We start from the raw sequence: 24,710 nt of genomic DNA, 5'->3' as shown, positions 1-24,710 counted from the left end.
GTAATATTGTAGATGGTGGTCAGGCAAGGCCTCACTGGTAAGGTGATATTCGAACAGAGACTTGAAGGAAATAAGATAGTGAGACATGTGGGTATCTGGAAAAGAGCAGTCCAGGCAAAAGAAACAGCTGATGCAAAGGTCCTGAGGTAGGAGAATCCTTGCCAGGTTAGAGGATTAGCAAAAAGCAAGGATGGCTGGAGGAGAGTGGGCTGGGGAATGGTGGTAAGCAGTGAGGACCAAGGAGTAAGAATAGGAGAGGGCAGATCACATAGGACCTGGTAAGCCAGTATAGGAACTTAGAGGAGGTTGAGGGATTGCTTTGAGAAAAGGAGCCACGTGAACTTAGGACCTAATTGGGTTCCTGGATGACAGTGAAAAGTTCAGTGTAAATCAAGCTCTTATTTCCTACAGGTGTAAGTTCTCTGGAGTGCCATTTCCATAAACTCATGTTATGCCATAAAGATACTGCAGTTAATGAAGAAAACAAACAAAATATATGTCTTCACATCATGTATTAAGTTATTAACATAAAAGCTACATCCTGAAGTCCTCCTTATGGGGAATTGTTTATAGTGCAATGGACTATGGTCTGAGAGACTTAAAGTTTGGTTCTGATAAATAGCATGATATGGTGTTTGGGATGTGCTTCAGAAAAATGGGGACAGGGTAGGTGAAACAAGAATTGTCAGGACTTGATCATTGTTGATGCTGGGTGATGGGTACATAGGGGTTCATTATAGTGGTCTTTTACTTTTGCATAGATTTGAAAGTTTTTATCATCAAAAGTTGAAAGACATACAAGTTTGATGAAGTTTGGGCTGAAAACACCTCTTCTTTTTCCTACCCAAAACCCCTGTAGCTAATAAGGGTGTTCATCATCACTTAATGAGTAGCAAAATCAGCCCAGCAATATCAAACATACCACATCAGACAGAGCCCATGAACCTGCATGGCTCCCCGTGGTGGGATCCAGGCTGCCCAGCTGAAATTCTGAACTTAGGATTTTTGTAACCTCAACAGGTAGAAGATTTTTTTAAAAAGCTAACAGCAACAACAACAAAAAGTACTACCAACTGCAAACTGGTTTCCATTTCTCGAGACAGCATCACCAATACTTCTCTAGGGAGAACAGTTCCTTTGTTCTGATGAAACCATCCAAATGTTTTATTTATGCAAATGTGAAGGAAAAAAAACACATTTTTTAAAGTAGAATTTAAAATATTAGTCTGATCTTTCCCTCTGAATTTCTAAATATTATGCTTATAATTGCCATTTTCTCATTAATTTTAGACATTACCTTCTCTCTATTACAGAACATAAAAGATTTAGCTGTCTTGTATTACCACATGCCTCTATTTCCCTTCCTTCTGAGCTCCCAATAGAGTGATATCATAATTATTGGTAACATCACTAATTAAAGTTTACTTTATATGACTACGTAAGTGTTGTTCATTGCTGAGCCACATGGTATGCTAAGATAACATTTCCTTTATTTTTCAAACTTCTGTTCTTCCTGAAGTTAACAAATTCCATCTTTTAGATTTGCACAATGTTATTACAGAATCACTAATCCTTCTAAAACTTAGCAACAGAATTGTAAAACATGCTCCTAATTCTTCAAGAAAGTATCAAGAATTCTATTATTTGCTTAGACTCAGTCCTTTCTACCCGGAGTCCTCTGTTTCCCTGCTCCACTCTCCCCTGACCTATTCTCTGGGCCTTGTTTTTCTTTCTGGAACCTCGTAGACGCTTCCCTTTATCTGTGATGCTCTGAAATTAATAATGATGTGCCTTGGGGTGGGTTTGTTGTTTCATTAATTATGTTGGGGACTCAGCAAACCCTTTCAAAAACCATGTCTTTTAGTTCTGCAAATTATTTTAAATACTTTTTATTGATGAATGGCCCCTCTCTAGGGAAACAGCTGTTTTTCGGATTATTTTTAATCAATCCGCCTGGTTTCAGTCCACATCTCACCCCCACCTTCCATGATAGGTGTTGCTTCATGTCCTGGGTACTGCTGGATGTCCTTCTCTTTAATACTTGGTATGCACCTTCCTCAGTTCTGCTCATTCCTGTATCAGCTTTCTCCGTCTTCCAGAGAAAAGTTCGCATTTCTCTTCTGCTGTTGCCTCAACTGGCAGTGACTGCTAATTGTTCCCCAAAGTCTGTTCTCCCCTTTGGGCATAGTAATTGAACCGTCACTTTTTTTTTTTTTTTTTTTTGCGGTACGCGGGCCTCTCACTATTGTGGCCTCTCCCGTTGCGGAGCACAGGCTCCGGACGCGCAGGCTCAGCGGCCACGGCTCACAGACCCAGACGCTCCGCGGCATGTGGGATCTTCCCGGACCGGGGCATGAACCTGTGTCCCCTGCATCGGCAGGCGGACTCTCAACCACTGCACCACCAGGGAACTGTCACTTTTTACCTGGACAATGGTACAGTAAAAGATGCCAGTGCCCCTTCTGAGCCTGTCACCCCTTTACCGTTTTCATGCACACCTATCCTTGGGGGTCATATAACTGGAAGTGGTGTGTGCAACTTTAAGGAGGTGACCTTAAAGGGCACATGGCCTTTTCCCACCCTCCTTTTGCTTTCTGATTGCTGGAATGCAGATGTAAGCATGGGCACCATAGCAGCTGTCTTAGATCCATGAATTGACATTAGCAATGGAAGCCATGTATGTAAAGCAAGAATACAGAAAGCAGATTCCTGACACTGTGTGATGCCCTATCAGCCCTGGATTGGCAATCTCTACATTTCCTGAAGATGAGAGAGAAAAAAATTTGTAGCGTGTAAAGTCACTGTCATATTAGGTTTTTCTATGACAGTCAAATCTAATCTAATGAATTCATCTCTTCTGCTGGTCTTTCTGTACTTATGAGTTTATATTTTTTTCTTTACTTTCATTTATGTAGTTCCTTTTTTTAAAATTTTATTTATTTTTGGCTGTGTTGGGTCTTCATTGCTGTGCGCGGGCTTTCTCTAGTTGTGGCGAGCAGGGGCTACTCCTCATTGTGGTGTGCAGGCTTCTCATTGCGGTGGCTTCTCTTGTTGCGGAGTACGGGCTCTAGGCACGTGGGCTTCAGTAGTTGCAGCACATGGCCTCAGTAGTTGTGGTGCACGGGCTTAGTTGCTCCGCAGCACGTGGGATCTTCTTGGAGCAAGGATCGAACCCGTTTCCCCTGCACTGGCAGGCGGATTCTTAACCACTGGACCACCAAGGAAGTCCCTTTACTTTCATTTAGGTGGGATTTTGGAAGGGAGTAAATACAGTGATCAATCCTATGTATTTTTTATTGTGAAAAAATATACATAAAATTTACTGTTTTTAATTATACAGTTCAGTGGCATTAAGTACATGCACATTGTTGTGCAATCATCACCATCCATCTCCAGAACATTGTTCATCTCCCTAAACTGCAACTCTGTACCCATTAAATAACAACCCCTTAGCGCCTACTCTACCCAGCCCCTGGCAACCACCATTCTATTTCCTGTCTCTATGGATTTGACCGCTCTAAGGACCTCATAAGTAGAATCACACAGTAATCCTCTGCACTTAACTAAAAGTCCCTGGGAGACGATTCAGATGATTGTTCCAAAAAGCTAAATCTGCTTTGGGTCTGAGAATGTTTTCAGTGTTGGAGACAGGGCTACCCTTGTACAGAAGAGAAACACAGCCTTTGGAGAAAACATCTCTTATTTGGAGAAGGCATGAAAGGTGTGGGATCAGCTCCTTCCTGGCCTCTGGCACTGGGTTTGAGCCACTTTAGAGGGGTGAATACCAGAACCCACTGAACGATTTTCTGAGAGACTCAGCAGGACTCTGGGTACCAGCAGAGCTTCTCAGGGCCTGTGTGACAATGTGTGGTTTGGGGCTGAGACAAGGCCATTCCACTCACCTTTGCTTGGAACTTAGGACCCGTCTGGTGCTCCAAGGATTAGGCATTGTTGAGCGTGGTACTTTTGCGTCTTATTTTCTACCAGGTTATTGCTGGTATACAAACAAGCTATTGGTTTTTGTTGACTTATTGACCTCCCTCATTAGTTCCAGTAGCTTTTCAGTTAATTTCCTTGTGTTCTCTAGGTGTACAATCATATCAGCAAATAATTAGGCATCATCCTTCCCAATATTTACACATCATCATTTCATACGATAACATGTTGACAGTAATGAAGGTTCACTTAAAGGTAATGGGAGTGACAGGCCTAAAGAGCTTTGGGAAAGCTGGTTTCAAAAACAGAGAGGCCAAAGGCCAAGTGAACGGGTAAGGTGTTATGGTACATGCTTAAATGTGACATGATGATGTCCTGGACTAGAAGTGGCTGAGAAAGACCAAAGGGAGCTACTCAGATATTAATCACTACAATTGATGATGTGGATTGACAAGCAAAATATCAATACAATGCTAAGTTTTCAAAACGGTAGTTTCTGACAGTGATGAAAAATACTGCATAAATATAACGGGAAGGAAAACAAAATGCACAAGTGGAAAGTGGGAGCCTTGCCTAAAATTCTGATCTGAGAGAGGTTAAGCAATATACCTTTAGTGTTAAAAATTCAGTTTTTCGGGTTGCTTAAGGTGGACACTGGCATGGAAGGCTCTTTGGTAGAAGATGTAGTTAATGGGCCTTTTAAAAGATTTTTTTTAAAAAGGCTTAGGATATTCTAGAGGAGAGAATATTCTAGAATCAGATTGTTTGGTGTAATAAAATATAAATACAGTTCAAACTTATCTTTATAAAACTGTACATAAGATTTTGCCTACATCCCAGTTCCAGCTTTTGTTCATTACCCGCTAGCCTCTCCAGCTCTCTCTGTTCTTCAGAGACAAGCAACCACCTCTGTCTGCCCCAGAGTCATTGTGCTTTTTGCTGTTTCCCCAGGCAGTATAGCGCCTCCTCATTTTTCAGGTGTCTGAAAGGCACCTCTGCAGAGACCTTCCTTGAAACCAGTCTGAAGCAGCACTCCCTCCCAGTTACATGCTATCACATCATCATTTTGTCTTCCTATCTCACAGAACAAGCATAGCTCTTAACATGTTATGAAGCCATGCTCAGTAATTCAGATGTTTCCTCTGCCTAATGGCCAATCAGAATGCAAGCACCAGCAGAGCAGAGTATCTTAATCATGGCTCTGTTCCAAGAACCCAGAACCATGCCAGGCACATGGTGAACGCACACAGGTCTTGCTGAGTGAGTGAATGAATAAGGAATTGGTTTTCTCTTGTAGCCCATGAGACAAAGGGTGGTTGGGGATCCTGACCCAGGGAGAACTGGAACAATCTTGAGAGAATAAGGTCCAGAGAAGAGTGGCAGTCCAGTTGAAAGAGAAAGTCCTCATAGCAGGCCAATGACCTTTAGGGACAGGGATACCCAAGGGGCAAAGGCAAAGGGGCAAACGAGAGTGTTAGGGTGCCTGGGGGTGAGAAAGAACTCGGCTTCTTTGAAGACCTATAAGGAGGCCTGCTAGGACCATAGTGTGAAAAGGGGAAATGTCAAGAGTAGAGGCGTAAGAGGTCAGCTGGACCCGAATTACCTATAAAATTAAACGATGAGCATTAGCGATGCAGACACAAAATGGATGAAAGGATCCAGAAACACGCAAATCTTCAGGATAAGGACAACCCAAAGTTTGCCTATCCTTTATAAAAGTTCTTAGCTAACCATAAAATGGGCATTCAAATCAACTTGTACGTTTCATAGGGCCCACAGGTGATGTTGACGACATCAGAGTCATTTGGTGGCATCCAAATTCAATGGATTGGTCCATCTGAGGACTAAGCTATGAAGTTATGCTAAAAAGATGCATGTGATCAATTTGAAATTTTTGTTTCAAAATTCGTGCCCAACCCTAAGTAAAGCTAAAATGGATATACAACGCTCATTATAAAAGCTGAGGATTCTATAGCCCTCAATCAGTCCAGGTGGATTCCAATTGTTAGTCTGGTGTCCGGAGTTAGATAAAATGAGGAAAAATGGCACGCTTAAATCTGTCACTAATGTGCTCTGCTTGGCTCTCAGGGTTAAAAAAGCAACTGAGCCAACATTTTAAAATCAGATTTCAAATAAAAATATGGACTTCTTAGCCTCTCTTAGAAAAGATCAGAGGATCCAGTAACAATGGGCCTTCCGGCAGCACTTGCTGTAGCTGGAATGGAGAATCAGTGGCTTCCCCTGACCTGCTTCATTCATCACCACAGCCATAAAAAAATGCTTCTCAAATTCACTCTGCATGTGAATCCCCTGGGAATCTTGTTAAAAATGCAGGTTCTGATCCAGTAGGTGGGAGTGTGGCCTGAAACTCTGCATTTCTCAGAAGCTCTGAGGGTGTAGATGCTCCAACCATACTTTGAATGCAAAGCTATAAATTAACAATAAACAAAAACAGAAGTAAAAAATCAAACATTATCTTTATTTAATAATCTTTGATATTTAAAATACAACTCATCGAACATCCACATTAACAACAGTATCCTCAGTGTTCAACAGTGCTTTGGAAGCCCGGCTTTTCTAAGGACCAGACAGGAAGGCCTGTGTGTGTATTAACGGCAAAACAACTCAGACAGAGGAGCACACACAGAAGGGCTGCAGAGTTGGGTCCTGAGAAATGGCACTGCCACAGTGCACTTGTGTCATGGCCAAAAGAATGCTTTTTACTTCAGATGTTTTTTGGTAGCTGAATTTCAAAGTTTATTTGTACAGAACAGTGATTTTTAAAAAGTTATTCCTAGTAGTCCAGTGTTGTAGAAATTAGATAATCACATTCAAATGTATGTTTTCCTCTTTAAAAAAAATTCCTGAAAACATTCACCTTTGAAATGTGAAGGAGCCAAGTGAAGTGCTTCCTAAATGAATCAGGCATTTCCACATATATTTCACTAATGCTTCCCATTCCTAGTCTATGAATCCATAGTCTTAAAATATTTATTGATACACTATTATAATTAAACATGCCAGTTGCTATAAATTTAGAAGTGGTTACTAGCATTAATTCTTAAAATGCCAGACCATTTTGCAAAAAAATTAAAATAGCAGAGGTCTTCTTCAAATTAAAAAACAAAAAGATAAAAATTCAAGAATTAACCAACCATGTCAATAATCTTCTCATTCATGAGAGCAAAATGGAACAAAAATATTTTATGTATAAGACTTTAAAAAACAAGTTGGTTCATCTCTTTAGCAAAAGATGACGGTTATAAATGGACCAGAAATGAAGCAAAGTTTTTATTTTGAAAATATGAAAAATTACTTATATTGCTGAAATGATTAGTTAATCAATCTGGTTTTTCTTAATTAAGGTCACATCTGTAACATCTCCATGCTTGTTAGGGCCCAGCTACAACAAACAATTTACTTTGAAAGTAGTGGCCATAGACCTCTCCAATTGCAGATAAAGTTTTTAATAGAAAGTCATCAATATTAATAATTGAATCCTCTTAAGAATTTAAAACATCAAGATTTAGTTTTCATTCTAGGCTATTTCAATTATTATCATTATATTTTGCTTATGCACTGAGAATCAATCTTTTTTGAATTTGCACAGGTCCAATGGGCGAATTTTAAGACATTTAGTAAATCTTGGCACTAACTTGATACTATTTAAAAATAGTATCAAACATGCAGACATTAAAAATGTGACTTAAGCTCTTACTGGCATAAAATTTACTTTATTTGACTTAATATTAAATGAAACAATGTAGACTATGGGTAGTTTTGCCTATAGTGATCCTCAACTAGTTGAGTTTTTCCTCGTTAACTTTGGCATGAATAAAGTCTTAATTAAGAAAAATTAAGTTTTAAAGAAAAAAAGCACCTCCTTAAATATTCTGCAAATTGTAAACTATTTGGCCAAGATCTTAGAGCTGATATACAGTTTACCTGCAGCAACCTTTTCAAACAATTTTTTTTTTTTTTTTTTTTTTTTTGCGGTACGTGGGCCTCTCACTGTTGTGGCCTCTCCCGTTGCGGAGCACAGGCTCTGGACGCGCAGGCTCAGTGGCCATGGCTCAGGGGCCTAGCCGCTCCGCGGCATGTGGGATCTTCCCGGACCGGGGCACAAACCCGTGTCCCCAGCATCGGCAGGTGGACTCTCAACCACTGTGCCACCAGGGAAGCCCCCTCAAACAATTTACATTACTGAAATATTCGTATGTTAATTACTATAAAAATGTACATTGATGGTTTAGATCAGATGTTAACTTCTCTGAATTTTTAAAACATAAATAACTACTTATTAAATCTATGACATCTATAAGTATGAAAGTGTTATTTCCAAAGATTGTTTAAACTTTACTTATAATACTAGCATTGTCATGGTACGTATTTTATCCCGGTAATACAAATTATACATTAGAAAAATGATACCAATAGTTTAAATATTAAACATTAAGGTGTTCCCAATTGGTAAAACAGAATGGAAATCTTTATATAAATAAAGTTCTTAGGACAGTGAATTGCATTGTTCCTGACTTGCAGGTGGTTTAAAGTAAACAGCACTTCCTGATGTGTGAACTATAGCTTTGTGTAACTTTAAAATTTTCTTACTGTGGTTATGAGCACTGGCATCTTTTCATACTGGCCAACTGATTAAGAAATGGAATCTAAATGTTCAGTTAAATATATGCCAATCCACACAAGATGGCAGTTCACTAGTGATTCTGAATCTGCCTGCCAAATATAACAATTTCACAACTAAATAAACACATTCAAATATATCCAGTGTGTGCTCAGCCCTGCTTTAAAAAAATCCCTAACAAACGAAGGTCAACATGCCACATTTCTTTAAGTGCTTTAACAAGGGTGTGTAATATAAGAACTAACCCTAACTCTTAAGGTTAAAACTTAAATGTATATTCATTTTCTCATTTTTATATTAGGTAACTCATCAATTTAAATATATGAAAAGTTTAACATAATTTTTCAATGGGAAAAGATACAGGCCGAATATCCATGGAAAATATGACTGGCATCCTTGGGATAACTACAGAAATGTCCAGTCTTAAAATATTTTGGTTTGTAAATCATAGGGAGTAGTAGGGAGTAGTATCAAACTCCAACATCCCTTGTAGTTCTAAAGTTTTGTAATTCTTCTAAAACATTTTCAATTGTCAAAAGAAAACTTTAGATTTTAAAAGAAAACCATCTAATTTTATGTAAGGGAAACTTCAGAAAACTTACTTGGCACAAAATAATGACTAAAAAAAAATCTGTCTCTATCCAAGAAAAAGCTATTTCATAATCATAAATAAAAGGCAGTTTTTCATCTCTTTTCAGTTAGCAATAAATCCTACATCAAAAATTTTTCCCTGATAAAATGTGTGTAGCCATACACCAGGATATGGCAACATATCATACTTTAATTTTCTAAGTTGTTCGCTGCAATTTCTTCTTAAATTTTAGCTTATGAACAATTCATCATTCAAAGGGGCTTCAAAAGGGGATGGAGAATGAAGGGGAGTAGATGACAGAATTTAAAAGGCCCATTTCAGAGAGACATGGTTAATTTTCACTGAAATCATCCCATTCTTGCATTGACCCAGCAAGAAACTCTGCATCCCAATTGAAGAATGTTTATCAAAACTAAAGACTTTCTTATTTACAGACCCAGTAAGTACTGTGACTTCTGTAATTCTAAGCTATTTAAACATGATGCACGTGTTAAATCACAGTATAAATTTAAATGTAGTTTTGTTGGTAAGTTATTTTCATGTTCTAGATCATTATCTCTGGCAAACTATACCTACTAAAAGATGTACAGCAGAAGCAGACATCTGCACTTCATGACTCAATTGTAAACAGGACAGCTCCAGTCACAAGAGGAAAAATAAAATGAAACTCCTACTAAAATTGAAGGCCAAATTTTATCTATCATACATTCATGGTGGGCACTGGATGTTGTTTTATAACAGTAGGAAACTTGCACACTATGCTTCTCCTATTTTTCTTAATTGGAAAAGAAAAGGAAATAACAAGGTGCAGGAAAGAGGGTTACAGCAAACCTATACAGTTCTGACATAACTGAGAAGACATTCACAAAGCATTTGGGAAAGGATGTGCTCACACATTAACAAAATTCTCATTTATTCTCAAATACTTGTGCAGAGCTGATTTCAGAGTTTAGGAATGCACCAGAATCATGAAATAATGATCCCATCTTAGAGGGCTTAAAAAGCAAAACCTCAAGAAACATTACCATCTTTCAAAAGAGTTGTAGAAAGTAATGAAAACCACGTAGCAGAGAAACTGTGATCAGAGAAAATAACATGAGAAAACACCCAAGTGCACAATACATAGTCAGAGGGTAAACAGCTTAGCCTTCTGGAACTGTTACTATTATCAACACAGAGGAGACACTGTCCTAAAAGGTTAATTTGGTTAAAGAGAAATAAGAGCAACTTTTAGATGATGAAAGTCAGCCAAATTCCCTATGCAGAAGGGAGGAAAAGAAGATAAAATGTGGGGGAAAAGTTCTGTGGCAATAGCTGGTTATAATTAGTTGGTCTGCAAAAAGAGCCAAGAAAAATGCCCTAATTTTAAACATGTTAGATATTGCACACTCAAAAAAGAAAAAAGAACAGTTAGAAAACTATTTTAAATTTCTTTAATTGCTGAATGCCTCTTTGGCTAGTGTTTGGAGGATCGTTCTTTAGTCCTACAACGGATGTATTTTTCACCCTCTCAACTTTTTGTTTGCAAACCACCTAAGTCTTATTTCCTCTGTTGAAAATTGTTCTCTTTGACACATTACCAAAATGGACCCTATGCTGTAAACACACAGGACAATATTGGAAAGACTGAATATCTAAATGATTTGTGAAAGGTATTATTTTTTTCCTTCCGTTTTGAAATTACTTCTAACAGTTTCTAAAGACATGGTCACAGCTGCCTGAAGCATGTCTTCTTCACTCATAGCATCACCTGTTGGGGATAAAACACATATTTCTTAGAAATTTCTAGAAAATTTCCAAAGTCATCAAAAGGTAAGCTCTTAGAAACTGTTTTGACTACTATAGTTTCCTTTGTTGATTTTAAAAGTTTACATACAATAAAATCCACTTTTATAATTCTGTAAGTTCTGACAAATACGTAGAGTGGTATAACCATTATCATCACCCAGCTACAGAACCGTCCCACTGACCAAAAATATTCCCTCGCCCTGCCCCTTTGTAATCAATCCCCAAGCCCTACGTCTAGGCAACCACTGATCAGTTCTCTGCCCTACAGTTCTGCCTTTTCCTGCATGTCAACACAAATGGCATCATCATTATGTATGTAGCCTTTCAGTATGGCATCTTTCACTTAAAAGCATTCAGCTAAGGGGAAGAAAGTTTAACTTTCTATCGATGATGAATTAGTTTAAAAAAGTTTGTTCTGCGAAATAATTATTTACTCACAGGAAGGTGCAAAGATAGTTCAGAGAGGTCCTGTGTACACTCTGGCTAAATTTCACCTAATAATTAAATCTTACATACCTACAGCTCAAACCTAAATCTGAATATTGGGACTTCGTCATACATGTAGATTCGTGTAACCACTGCCACTGCAATCAAGACAGAGAACTGTACGGCACCGTCAAGATCTCCCTCCTGCCATCCCTTTTGAGTCACACCCACTTCTCTTCCCCCCCACCTTCCCTAACTGCAGGCAGCCACTAATTTGCTTTCCATCTGTATAAATGTCGTTTTTAGAATGTTACACACATAGAATCATACAGTATAAGATCTTTTGAGATTTTTTTTTGCACTCAGCATAATGCCCTTGAGATGCATCCAAGCTGTTGCATGTGTCCACAGTTGGTTTCTTTTTAATCCCGAGTGGTATCCATGGTATGGAGGTACCGCAGCGTGTTTAACCATTCACCTACTGTAGGACATTTGTTTTTTTCCAGTTTTTGATCATGACAAATAAAGCTGCTATGAACATTCATGTACAGGTTTTTGCATGGATGGAAGTTTTCATTTCTCTGGTATTAAATGGGAATATAACTGCTGGTTGCATGGTCAATGTATGTTCAGTTTTTATAGAAATTACCAAATTATTTTCCAGAGTGGCTATACCAGTTCAAATGAAAGTTAGAAGTCTTACCTCCCTTTAGTTTCCCCTGTTTATAACTACCTTAAGTACTTCCTATATTTTACGCTAAAAACCAAATCAATGTTACAATTCTTCCTTCAGTTATCAAATGTAATTTAGAAAACTGAAAAGGAAATTCTGTTGTGCTTACCCATATTTTTATTCTTTCTACTGTTCTTTGTTCCTTCTTGATGTTTCAAAATTACTTTTTAACAGTTCTGTTTAGAGAACTTCCTTTAGCCATTATTTTCCCCTTCATTCCTGAAGAAAATTTCATGAATTCTGGGTTGAGACTTCTCTTCTTTCAGCACTTGAAAAATGTCTGTCACTTCCTTCTGACCTCCACAATTTCAGATGAGAAATCTGATGTCACGCAAATTGCTGTAGGCAAGCTGTTTCTAGCTGATTTTAAGATTTTTTTTTTCGTCTTCAGTTTTCAGAAGTTAGACTACGATGTGTTTTGGCATGGATTTCTTTGGGTTTATTCTGTTTGAGGTTCACTCAGCTTTTAGAATCTGTAGGTTGGTACCTTTTGCCAAATTTGGGGAATTTTCAGCTATTATTTCTTTAAATACTCTTTCAGCTCTACCCTCTTTCTCATCTCCTTCTGGAACTCTCATGGCACAAATGTTAGATCTTCCCCACAGGTCTCAGGCTCTGTTCATTTTTTCCAGTCTAATTCTCTTTGTTGCTCAGAATGGGTAATATCTACTGTTCTGTCGAGTTCACACTGATTCTTTTCTCTGTCCTTCCATCCACCTGTTGGGTCTGTCCACTGAGTTTCAAAATTTCAGTTATTGTTATTTTTCAGTTCTAAAATTTCTATTTGGTTCTTCTTTATATCTTCTATCTCTTTCTTAAGGCTATTTTTTTCAGTTGTTTCAAGCATGTTCATTACTGCTCACTGGAGCATTTTATGATGGCTGCTAATTTAAAATCCTTGCCAGATAATTCCAACATCAGTGTCATTTTGGTGATGGTGTCTACTGATTGTCTTTTCTCATTCAAGTTGAAATTTTCTAGGCTCTTGATATAACAAGTAATTTTTAAGTGAATCCTGGATATTTGGGGTATTATCTTATAAGAATGTGAATCTTATTTTTTTTAATAAATAAATAAATTTATTTATTTATTTATTTTTGGCTGCGTTGGGTCTTCGTTGCTGCACGCAGGCTTTCTCTAGTTGTGGCGAGCGAGGGCTACTCTTTGTTGTGGTGCATATGGGCTTCTCATCGTGGTGGCTTCTCTTATGGCGGAGCATGGGCTCTAGGCGCATGGGCTTCAGTAGTTGTGGCACACAGACTCGGCAGTTGTGGCTCGCGGGCTCTAGAGCGCAGGCTCCGTAGTTGTGGCGCACAGGCTTAGTTGCTCTGCGGCATGTGGGATCTTCCCGGACCAGGGCTTGAACCCGTGTCCCCTGCATTGGCAGGCGGATTCTTAACCATTGCGCCTCCAGGCAAGTCCCGTGAATCTTATTTAAATCTCCTCTTTCAGCAGGCCTCCTCTGACATGAGCACCAGTGGCAGAAAAAGGGTGGTGCCCTGCTGCTTCCAGATGGGGAGAGGGTGTGTGTGACCACTACTGTTGAACATCCGTGGGAGTTCCGGCTTCCCACTGATACCTGCCTGATTGGGAGGGGTTGGAATGCCTCGTTACTGCTTCTCACTGGCACTGTGGGGGTGGTCTCCTCATTACTGCCTCAAATCAGTGATGGCCTGACTCTCCACTACACCTCTTCTGACATCACCCAGGCGACAAGCCAGAAGGATGCCTCTTTATTGCTGGGTGGAAGTCCAGGCTCCCTAAGACCACTGACACCATGGGAAAGGGGGCATCATTGTCTCCTGGAGGAAAAGAAAATCCCAGCTCTCCACTTGGCTTTTTCTGACACCACTCTGGCCCAGAGAGGCAGGAGATGTGCCTCATTACGTTACTTGGCCTTTGTCAATGGGGTAGGGTGGCAGTAGGACCAGTTTATTTACCTAGTCCAGGCTGGCTGGACTAGAGTGTTTATTATCTAAAAGTTTTTGTCTTGCCAAGTATTCCCTTTTCGCTCCATAGAGCAGGCTTTTCTTGGGGCAAAAAGAAAATCCAGAATACTGACCACTATGTCTTCCTCTAGTCCTGAGCTTCTCAGCCCGTCTGTCTTCTACCTTTCAGATTCTTCTTATATTTGTTTTATACAAATGTCTGGGGTTGTTAGCTATACTTAGCAGAATGATTAGGAAAAAGTACCCATTCATTCCTTTTTATTGCTAATAGTAGTCCACTGTTTGGATGTAGCACAGTTTCTGTGGCATGTACCAGCTGAAGGACAACATGTAAGCAGTTTCCAGTTTGGGGCTATTACGAACAAAGCTGCTGTAAGGACTCATGTACAAGATTTTGTGTGAACCTAAATTTTCTTTTCTCTTGGTTATATACCTAGGAGTGCGACTACTGGATCACATGGTTACGTGTACGTTTAAGTTTTTAAGAAAATACTAAACCGTTTTCCAAAATTGCTGTACCATTTTATGTTCCTACTAACAATGTATGAGTCCCAGTTGCTCTGATTCTTGCCACATTTGGTATTGTTAATTTAATTTTTTATTAAGCCATTCTTGTAGGTGTGTAATGGTGTCTCATTGTGGGTTTAATTTGCATTTCCCTAATGACTAGTGATGTTGAGCATGTTTTCATGTGCTATTTGCCATCCATATATTTGGTGAAGTGTCTGTTCAAATCCTTCACTCATCTTTTTGAATTGTTTTCTTATTTTAGTTTTGAGAGTTCTTTACATATTCTACTTAAAAGTTCTTTGTCATGTACAGTTTCCTTCTCACTCGATTTCTACTACCAATAATTGGCCAAAGTTTAAGACCTATTATTAAACCAAGGCCTGAGGAGTAACTCTAGATTTCTTTGTTGTAATCTGGACTACACTCAGGTGTTTTCAGTTTTCCCAGTGGTAAAATGAACTTATTTTCCACCTACTAATATTCATTATCTCTGAGAAACTTTTGGAGAATGTACGAATTACTGTGAAGTTGCAAGTGATGTTTACAATTTTAAAGCAAAACATTGCTTAAGTGCTTCAAGGGCACTTAAGGATACACACTAAGGAGTTAGCCTACTCCTTAAGCCAAGAAGGTTTGGTACATTACCAATTCCTTCAAGAGTGTCAATATAATGAAAGCGAGGAGAAAAAAAAGCCTATAAAGCCAAAAATCACATGGAGTCTGGGTGTCAAACAGAGCATGCAGGTAACAAATGGGATATGCGATCAGAGAGGCGTACCTAGATCACTGTCAAGTGCTCCTGAACTTGTGTTCGGCTTTTCACATGGATGTCCTGGTGGATCTTGCTGCTGCTTCTGCTGCTGCCTGAAACATTCAAGAGTGAATGTGTATTTAAAAAACAAAACCTAAGAATAAATATGCCACGAGAAAAAATATTCACGTGGAAAATAAACGGTTCCACACAACAGAAGAGTCACTGGCATGAACACCACAAAAGAAGGCAAGAGCAAGCAGTCTGATAGAAAACAAACTTATGGTTACCAAAGGGGAAGGGAGGGGAATAAATTAGGAGTTAGGGATTCATAGATACACCTACTATATATAAAATACATAAACAAGATCCTACTGGATAGCACAGGGAACTATATTCAATATCTTGTAATAACCTCTAATGGATGTAATAACCTCTAATGGAATCTGAAAAAGAATATATATATCTAAAACTCAATCACTTTGCTCTATATTTGAAATTAATACAACATTATAAATCAACTATACTTCAATTTAAAAAAAAGAGCAATCAGTCTCATATAAATTACTGAAAAGCATCACAGTTCTGATCCTAGAAAACTTAGAAAATTCGAATTTATCAGGCAAATTAATGGGTAGGTATTTTCACCACAAAAATAACACATTGTACAAAAGGAGTCACTGGTAGCTATTTCGGGGTTTTTTTGTTTTTTTTCCGGTACGCGGGCCTCTCACCGCTGCAGCCTCTCCCGTTGCGGAGCACAGGCTCCGGACGTGCAGGCTCAGCAGCCATGGCTCACGGGCCCAGCCGCTCCGCGGCATGTGGGATCTTCCCAGACCGGGGCACGAACCCGTGTCCCCTGCATCGGCAGGCAGACTCTCAACCACCGCGCCACCAGGGAAGCCCTGTTGCTTATATTTAAAACACAGGATTAAGAGGGACCCCGGTCCGGGTCTGTGGTATTCAGAGCTGGAGAAGGCATTAATAACACTGACATATACCTGTAGGCTACTTCACAGTTTACAGAACAGTTTTACACACTGCCTCATCTGATGCACATAACATGTGAGTTAAGGTTTTACAATGACATAGCTGACACAGCAGAGTTTTGCTCAGGGTTTTATGATAGGTACCATGGATTTGGAGATTACCACTGGAAAAAATATCATGGCTACGAAAATATCAGTTAACAACTCTTACTCATAAACTATGAATTTGCAACAGGTAGACTTTCAACAGCATTTTCATGCTTAATGCATGAACACTGTGGCTACTATATTAAGTGTGAAGCTTCAAACACTCTACAGGAAAAAAAAACAATCTAAACATTTCAATGAAAAACAAATTAGCACCAGGGTCAGTTTGGAAAGAATCAGAAGGAAGAAACGGCTCCATAACCTTAGAGCCAAGTTCTCCAAAATAGAAGGTATTGAGACAAGGACCCATATAGGTGTAGTAATCAGGAATTCTACTGAAAAGCAAAAATTAGTTTCTCAGCTCCTTCACTAATGAGTCTACAAGATTCTGAATGCTAGCCAAAGTTAAAAAGAAACCCCAAGAAGTTAGCTCTTAACTCTAGTCAGCAAAAAGTAACTGTAAAATATTCTCTAGTTCTACTCAAGTTCTCACCAGTATTTTCAAGCCCAAACCAGGAGGCAGAGGATAGTAAGGCGAAGCTGGAAACCATCACAGTACTTTCTTACCCAATCAACTGCCCCCAGTCAGAAAGGAGACTCAAACATTTAAAAAAGGGTGCAACGTTGAATAAAACACCTGCATTAGTTACAGCTGGCATTGCGCTTGTTATAACTTACTTAGTCATTATGGAATGTTACTGCATTATCCTTCGTATTCTAAAAAGTTTAACTCATTGGAAATTCTACATTTTTAATCCAAAAAAATCTAAAAACCTTTTTTTAAAAAAAAGAGGGATTTGTTTTTATATTTTAAAGACATTTTCTTTTTCTTACACGTACTTGTGAATTTTATAGTTTCTCTATAAAGTATGTCTGTTTGGACCATTTTATTCTGGAAAAAATTGAAGTCTGAAAAAAAGCATGGCAGAAGTATCACTTGGAAACTGTTCTGGAGAGCAGTTTAGAAATCTGTACCAAGGCCTTAAAAATGTTCATGTCCTTTAACTTAGTAATCTGAAATTCTCAGAATAATTAGCAGAAATGATGAGAGATGTGCGGCATAAAGTCAATACAAGGATTGTTCATTGCATTATTAATTATAATAGCAAAAATCAAAAGGTTCATAAACTGTGATACATAAATTCATTTTATGAAATATAACATAGCCTATTACAAAGAATATTTAGTATCATGGGAAAATGGGTATAACTGATATACAATATATGGGCGTTTGTGTGACTAGAAGCGTATGACTGCCAAAACACTCACATCAGTTATTAAAGGTAGGATTATGTTTTTTTAATTTAGATATTTCTAAAAATAAAATTTCCAAAATATTATTTTTTATCGATTTAAAGCTATTTTTAGCAATAACTAGATAGTTGATGATATTATAGAACTACCATTAATAATCATCATGTGATAATTATTCCATTATTGTATGACAAGAGCATTTGGCTATATTAAGAAAAAAACATATATTTTAGAGACACACACAGAAATTAATACAGATGCAGTAGGATGATTTAGATTTGTTACAAAATAATCCCACCCTGGGGCTTGGGAGAGTAGAAAGCATGGGCATAAAAAAAAACAAGATGGCCCATATGCTGATATCTGTTAAATCTGGGCAACAGATAAATAGGGGTTCCTTATGCTGGTTTCTCTACTTTTATATAAATTTGAAGTTTATCATAATTAAAAAATAAAAAAAGTTAATTTTAAAATTTAAAAGGGAGTGACAAGCACTAATAAGCACTATTTTGAAATTTTATACATAATTAAATCCATTAATCTATCACTGAATAAAGACTAGAAATATCTCACATTAAGAGGATGTCAGTTGATCAGAACTTTCCTTCATATACTTCTGAGCTGTGACTTAAAAAAAAAAAACAGAAAACAAAGTAAATATTATCTTCATTATACCATCAAATGTAAAATGCTCTAACATTCTATATACTACTAAAGTACTACCAACTCTGATGTGTACGAGTCTTCTGAATTGCAGAGATGTTGACATGTGAAAAAATGTGCACCTTAGAATTGTTGAAATATAGTAAATAATAGGCCAGACTCAGCCACTGGCCTTTGTTTTCTGACCTGGGATCAGAGGATCTGAGTATCATTATAGATCTTGTGATCTTAAGATGAAGTTATATCATTAAAAAAAGAAAAAGGGATGAAGACGTGAGTGACAGTTACTGGAAAGGATAATTTTATAGGTGAAATTTCTATTTTGAAAGCACTTATAAACCTGGGCACAAAGTTAGGTTTTAGGAGCTGATGATTCAGATTTATGGTTACCCTCATGTCCCTGATGTTGATGGGCCTGCAGTACCCCGCTACTGTGGCAATGAGTGGAGCAATTAACCATCACTTCTATTTGGGGGTGTGTTCCCCTACCGCAAATGCTGTTTTTCCTATTAATTCACAGGAGAACTTCGCAGGGTTGGTCCAAGTAACCAAGAAGTACACTCAAAGGATCATTAGGCTTTGCTCTTGCCTTGACCCAATTCCATTTTCCTTTTGATGACGAATTTGACAGGGTTTCCTTCACCCTATTTCATGTAAATTTAATTAGTACTGGGGCAAAGTTTTCCCCTAAAACTATATTTGATTTCACAGTTTATTAGCTACAAATTTTTATTTTTATTTATTTATTTATTTATTTATTTATTTATTTATTTTGCAGTACACGGGCCTCTCACTGCTGTGGCCTCTCCCGTTGTGGAGCACAGGCTCCGGACGCGCAGGCTCAGCGGCCATGGCTCACGGGCCCAGCCGCTTCACGGCATGTGGGATCTTCCCGGACCGGGGCACGAACCCGTGTCCCCTGCATCGGCAGGCGGACTCTCAATCACTGCACCACCAGGGAAGCCCTACCTACAAATTTTTAAAAAATACATTTAAATGCTCATAGGGTCAGGCAGTAACCAGTATTTTAAAAAAGGAGAGAACCCTCAATAAATGGTTTAAGTCAAAGCTGTATGTTTACAAATAGACAAAACAGCCAAGGTAAATATTAAATATGCAATTTTAATATTGTACCAACTACTTTACTTTTCAAAGTAGGCTTCTCTTCTCTTCCGTAGCTCTTCTGAAGTAAGATGTGTACCTGACGTCTGTGGAGTATCTTGACATGTATTTCTGGAAGTACCTGAAAACAAAATAAAACAGAACAAAATACTATTTTATTTACCAATTCAAGCAATAATATGTTTATACTTATGTGAAGGAACTTTCGATAAGTTTTGTTCTCAAAAATATTCTGTACCATTCTGTAAATGTAAGAAAGGCTCTGAAAGTCTCAGGGAGAATCTGAATAAGGCAGTTCAAATCTAACCTGTGTCCACTGCAGCCAAAGCTGTTACCCATCTGTGATGTAGTGGATGTGAGGAGGTAAGCCCAACGACCAACTTGGCAGGAGAAATAATTAACGCCACACTTGTGTGCTCTCTTATCAGAAACGAATCTGCACTTTCAAAGGCAAAGAATTCCTAGAAGCAACTCAAAGTGGGTGATCATAAAACACACTCATTCTCTGCATCCCTCTATCCTGAAACATTTGGGTACTACAACAACTTAAGTATGTTTCCATGTTCTCACTTCATTATTGCACCAATCAGAGATTCTGCACAAACTGTGAAATAAAGTGGAAAGGAAAGGAAAGTACACAGAAATATCTAAAACTATTAAAGCTGGTGTCTGTCCATTACTGGGCTAATCTAGCAAGGCTCTACTAATCCAAAATGGGCCTGCACACCATATGGACTACTCATGAGCCTCCTGGCACACCTGTGAATTCCTTATTTAGATACTTAAGGAATTCAACTGACAAGTAATTTCATTAGAAAGTAGAAGGCAAATTCACATTAGACAAAATCAAAACTATCAAAAAAGAAAAAGAAAAGAAAACCCCTCACACTTTTAAGTAAGCCCCTTTGAACAACATCCCAGACAACTCCCTCAGCTTGGATTCCCTGAGGGATGCATCTTTACTCTCAGCTGATGGGCTTATATCACTAAAAAAGTGGGCTCACCGAAGTGGGCTTAAGCTGTAAGCTGCACAGCCACTAATTGTTAGAGTTTTGTAAAATCAATTTACTTTCTCTGTCCAGGCCTTCCTTCGTGTGCACTAGCATACATTTTTAGAACAGTTGGTCTGGGTAAGGGCCCACTGACCTCACAATGATTAACCTCAGTTTGCTACTGTGTTAGCACAGTATTATAACCAAGTGGAATAACCAGAAATAAAAATAAAACTAGTCCTAATATAACACAAGTCGTAAAAAGTTGTTTTAAAAGAAATCTAAAAAACAATAACTGATTGTACATAGCTATTGCTTCTGCAGTGATTGTCCAAGAACTTCTACCAATAGTACATTAACTTCCAGAAGAACTAAGAATGATCTGAATCAATTCTTCAACAGTGAATAAAGTATGTGTTGGAATGTCCATACCTTGCATGCTGAGCTGAATGGCCCTGCGGAGATCTGCTTCTTCATCTTCCAAGTCAATTTCTTGGCGACTTAGTGCCAGAGCCCTCTGCAAATCCTCCTCATCTTCGTCTAACATTCCTGATCCATCGTTTGCTTCTAAGACGCGTTCTAGATCTGTTTTCTGGACTCTAAAGAAAAAAAGCACTAAAAATAACTGCAGACCACTCTTCTATTTTAGATATAACAGAGACATTTATAAACCAAAGATTTTTATGTAAGTCAAAACTTACACATTTTCTGGCAGATAAGGTCTAATAATATAAAGGTTTTACTGTGATGTGAATCTAAGTATATTTAAATAATTCAGAGTTGATCCAAGGTTAAACCAATAAACTTCACTAAAACATAAAGGTCTAAAAAAAATCACCAATAATAAAAGGACCTCATCTTCAGTGTAAGCACGAAAATTTAATTTTTGTAATGAAATACTATCATATATTCCATACTGCAAGCTCAATTTTACCTTTGTTCTTTGAGTTGTGCTAATTCTTCTCCAATAAGTTTTGGTCGATGCATCTGTTGGACCCTGATCATCTGTAGGAGTTGGTCAGCTTCACAGTCTGGCAGATCACCCTTAACAACAAATATAGAATAACCTAAAAAAAAAAAAAGGCAAAAATAAACTAAAACAGTTAGCAAGTGATTCAAAATTGATTAAAAATGACAGCAGGGCTTCCCTGGCAGCGCAGTGGTTGAGAGTCCACCTGCCGATGCAGGGGACACAGGTTCGTGACCTGGTCTGGGAGGATCCCACATGCCGTGGAGCGGCTGGGCCCGTGGGCCATGGCCACTGAGCCTGTGCATCCGGAGCCTGTGCTCCGCAACAGGAGAGGCCACAACAGTGAGAGGCCCGCGTACCGCAAAAAAAAAAAAATGACAGCAGATAGAGAGGCAGCACAGAGCAGTGGAGTGAGGACACAGACTGAGGAGTCAGGAGTACCTGGGTTCAAATAATGATTCTTACGCTTACTAGTGGGGTGATCTAGAACAAATTACATAGTCTCTGAACCTTGCTTTCTTCACTTGTAAAATGGGAAGAGCCATCTCACAGAGTGACTATGAGAAATAATCAAATCTGTAAAGGGATCTACTAAAACAGTGCCTGACCAAGTAGGTTACACTAAATGATACCAGAGAGGCAAGGAAAGGAATAAGGAAGAGCAAGGAATCTGGAATCAGATGACCTGGGTTTTAATCCCCTATCTATTTCCTAGCTGCCTGGCCTCTGGTAAACCCCTTTACCCATCTAGGTCTTGGTTTCTTCAACTGCTACATAGATTATACTGTACCTTCCTCGGAGGGCTATTTGAGGACACAATCAGAGGATGTGTGTAATAATGTGTAATATGGGTAAAATGAGTCATCTGTGGAAACAGCTGCCCCTGACCCTGACACTGACACATACACATCCCTCCAAACTGAAAACAGGAGCTGGAAAGCCAATATCCCAAATCTAGTCAAGGTGTTGAAGATGCAGTTCATGTTTTGAAAAAATTACACCGGCCCAGTGTAATTTTTTATAAATACGATTCTAGAAAGCCAGGGTTTTCCCAGCTGGATACGCCACACAATAGCTAAATAAGGGTGGGCTACACCTAAGTCACTCTAATCAATTTATGTTTTTCTTCATTTCTTATTTTTGGCTGCACCACGTGGCATGTGGGATCTTAGTTCCCCAAACAGGGATCGAACCTGTGCCCCTGCATTGAAGTGCAGAGTCCTAACCACTGGACCTCCAGGGAAGTCCCTCAATTTACATTTTTCTACCATAAATTTTCTTCAACTTTGGTGCTTGTTATGGATATTCTTTGTGAACACTAACAGATAATGAAACAAATGAACAAAGATGAAAAGGACTGTTAATGGAAAAACTCAAAAGAGTAAATCATAATACACTTAACATTTGTTTCTCACAAGGACAAGTGTGCTCAGAGTTCAGATGGTTTAACATGTTTTACACCAATAAAATTGTTTCTAGATTCTAGAATAAACTATGTCAGCTCGCGATGCTATTCCATGAAGAGTATCAGGAAGGGCAGAAACTGCCTTATGGAGGTGGCACTGTAAGGATCTTGGGTTTCATTCAAGATTAGATCTCATTCTAAGTGTGCCAGGAAGCCACTGAAGGGTTGACGAATGAAGGTGTGCCATAATGTGCATTACACTTTAAAAAGCACTCTAGGCTGCTTTATCCACAAAATATATAGGAACCAGTGTGCAAGAAGAGTGGGTCTTACTAAAATGGAAAACCTGAGGGATAGCATATATGGGGAGAAAAAAAAAATACGTCTTTTGTAGACGTGTTCAGTTTAAAATGCTTTCTGAACTTCTGAGTGGAGATGTTAAAGTTAGGAGTTTGGAGTTCAGTGTAGGTGTCTAGGCAGAAGATAAAAGTCTAAGGAATTATTGGCAGATAGACTTTATTTAGAGATGATATTTAAAATAATGGGAGAGCAGTCAAGAAGTTGTCCAAAGACTGAACTCTGGGTCACTTCATTAGTTAGAGATTGAAAAGAGTAAGATCCATAAAAGGAATCTGAAAGAAGCAGCCAAGCAGCAGGTAAACCTCCACAGAGGCCTGGAAGCCTTGTGTAGACAGTATTTCAAGAAGGGAGGATATAGCTAGGAACAAAGGTTTTAGGCATAAAAGAAAAGGGATACAAGTATATAAAGTCAAAGAAGTTACAACACTATGATCCTACATGTAACTGGAGAGAGGTACATGACAACCAACGTGGTAGCAATAAGCATGCCAGTGCCCAGACCGTGATCTCTAACCACCATTACTAAAAGGGCAGGAAACATACAAGATAAGACTGAAAATTCTTACTATATGAGAAAGAAGGGCTTCAAAAGGCTAGAGTGGTCATTTCAGAAGCTTGGGAGTCAAGTTCAAAAGGTTCCCACTCATCCAAGATGGGACAATTTTGTGTATCAACATGAATAATAATTACAATGGACTAAACCAAATGAACTATGGTTTTAATGGATTTGTTTACACTGACACTTCAGAAACAAACCAATTACCTTTGGAGGAAGGATACTATGAAACCGACTCATTTAAAAAACTGATAAAAGTAATATTTATCCTGCTTTTTCTATATGAACTATACTTCAGGATAACCAAACAGTTGATGAGGGAAAGTTTATTTGTATAGAAGTCCTCCAACTAATAAATGAAGGAATGACAGGAATCTGATATCACCATTTTGCAGTCTTCAATGAAATAACGGACTAGGCATTGATCATCAATAGCTACCCAAATCACAAAAAGAGAGCTAACTAGACACCACCATCTGTAAAGAGAATTCTGTCCTCCCCAAATCAACCGGAATCTGATCCAGCCTCTAGATATAAGGACCAGTCTATTGGGCATCCAGGGCTCAGACGAAAAAAAGGATGCAACCAGCAAAATCTAGAATGTGGGAAAGAGAACAAAAGATCCATTTTCTTCAAAAGAATAAATCAAGGAAAAAAATTAAGAGGAGAAGAAGCCTATAGATATATTTTAGAGACACAGCAATCCAATGGAATCAATTAACTTTATTTCAACCTGCTTCAACTGTAAAAAAAAAACAAAAAAACAAAAAAAAAAAACCCAGAAGAATTAACCAAGGAGATTGGAGATTTGAACACTGGCTGGCTAGTTGGTGTTATTAGTTGATGTTATTACAGAATTGTAATTAAATTTTTGTGTGTCATTATAGTATTGTGACTATATTTTTTTAAGGAGTCCTTGTTTTTT

The 24,710-nt window shown here is 38.4% G+C and overlaps 1 protein-coding gene across 5 annotated transcripts in view; it reads right to left on the bottom strand.

Annotated features, from left to right (window-relative positions):
• Positions 1-6,267: 6,267 nt before the first annotated feature.
• Positions 6,268-24,710, bottom strand: part of ATXN3 (ataxin 3) — a 33,554-nt gene continuing 15,111 nt past the window's right edge. The window contains exons 7-12 of one of the 5 annotated variants that reach the window (XR_013827301.1): positions 21,429-21,561; positions 20,927-21,093; positions 19,527-19,623; positions 18,291-18,344; positions 15,355-15,440; positions 10,874-10,920 (exon numbers count right to left, since the gene is read on the bottom strand). Coding sequence is in view for 3 of the 5 variants with exons in the window: in XM_079914625.1 (XP_079770751.1) it covers positions 10,826-10,920; positions 15,355-15,440; positions 19,527-19,623; positions 20,927-21,093; positions 21,429-21,561 (578 nt within the window). In the remaining 2 variants the exon portion in view is untranslated. Of the gene's footprint in view, positions 10,921-15,354; positions 15,441-16,061; positions 18,345-19,526; positions 19,624-20,926; positions 21,094-21,428; positions 21,562-24,710 lie in introns of those variants that run through there. The other 4 variants (XM_079914625.1, XM_079914624.1, XM_079914623.1 and 1 more) reach the window with 4 other exon arrangements.

Source organism: Stenella coeruleoalba (genome assembly GCF_951394435.1).
Source record: "Stenella coeruleoalba genome assembly, chromosome: 2".
NCBI classification, from domain to species: Eukaryota; Metazoa; Chordata; class Mammalia; order Artiodactyla; family Delphinidae; genus Stenella; species Stenella coeruleoalba.
The sequence above is the reverse complement of the archived record's forward strand: the minus strand, read 5'-3'. Positions and strand labels throughout refer to the sequence as shown.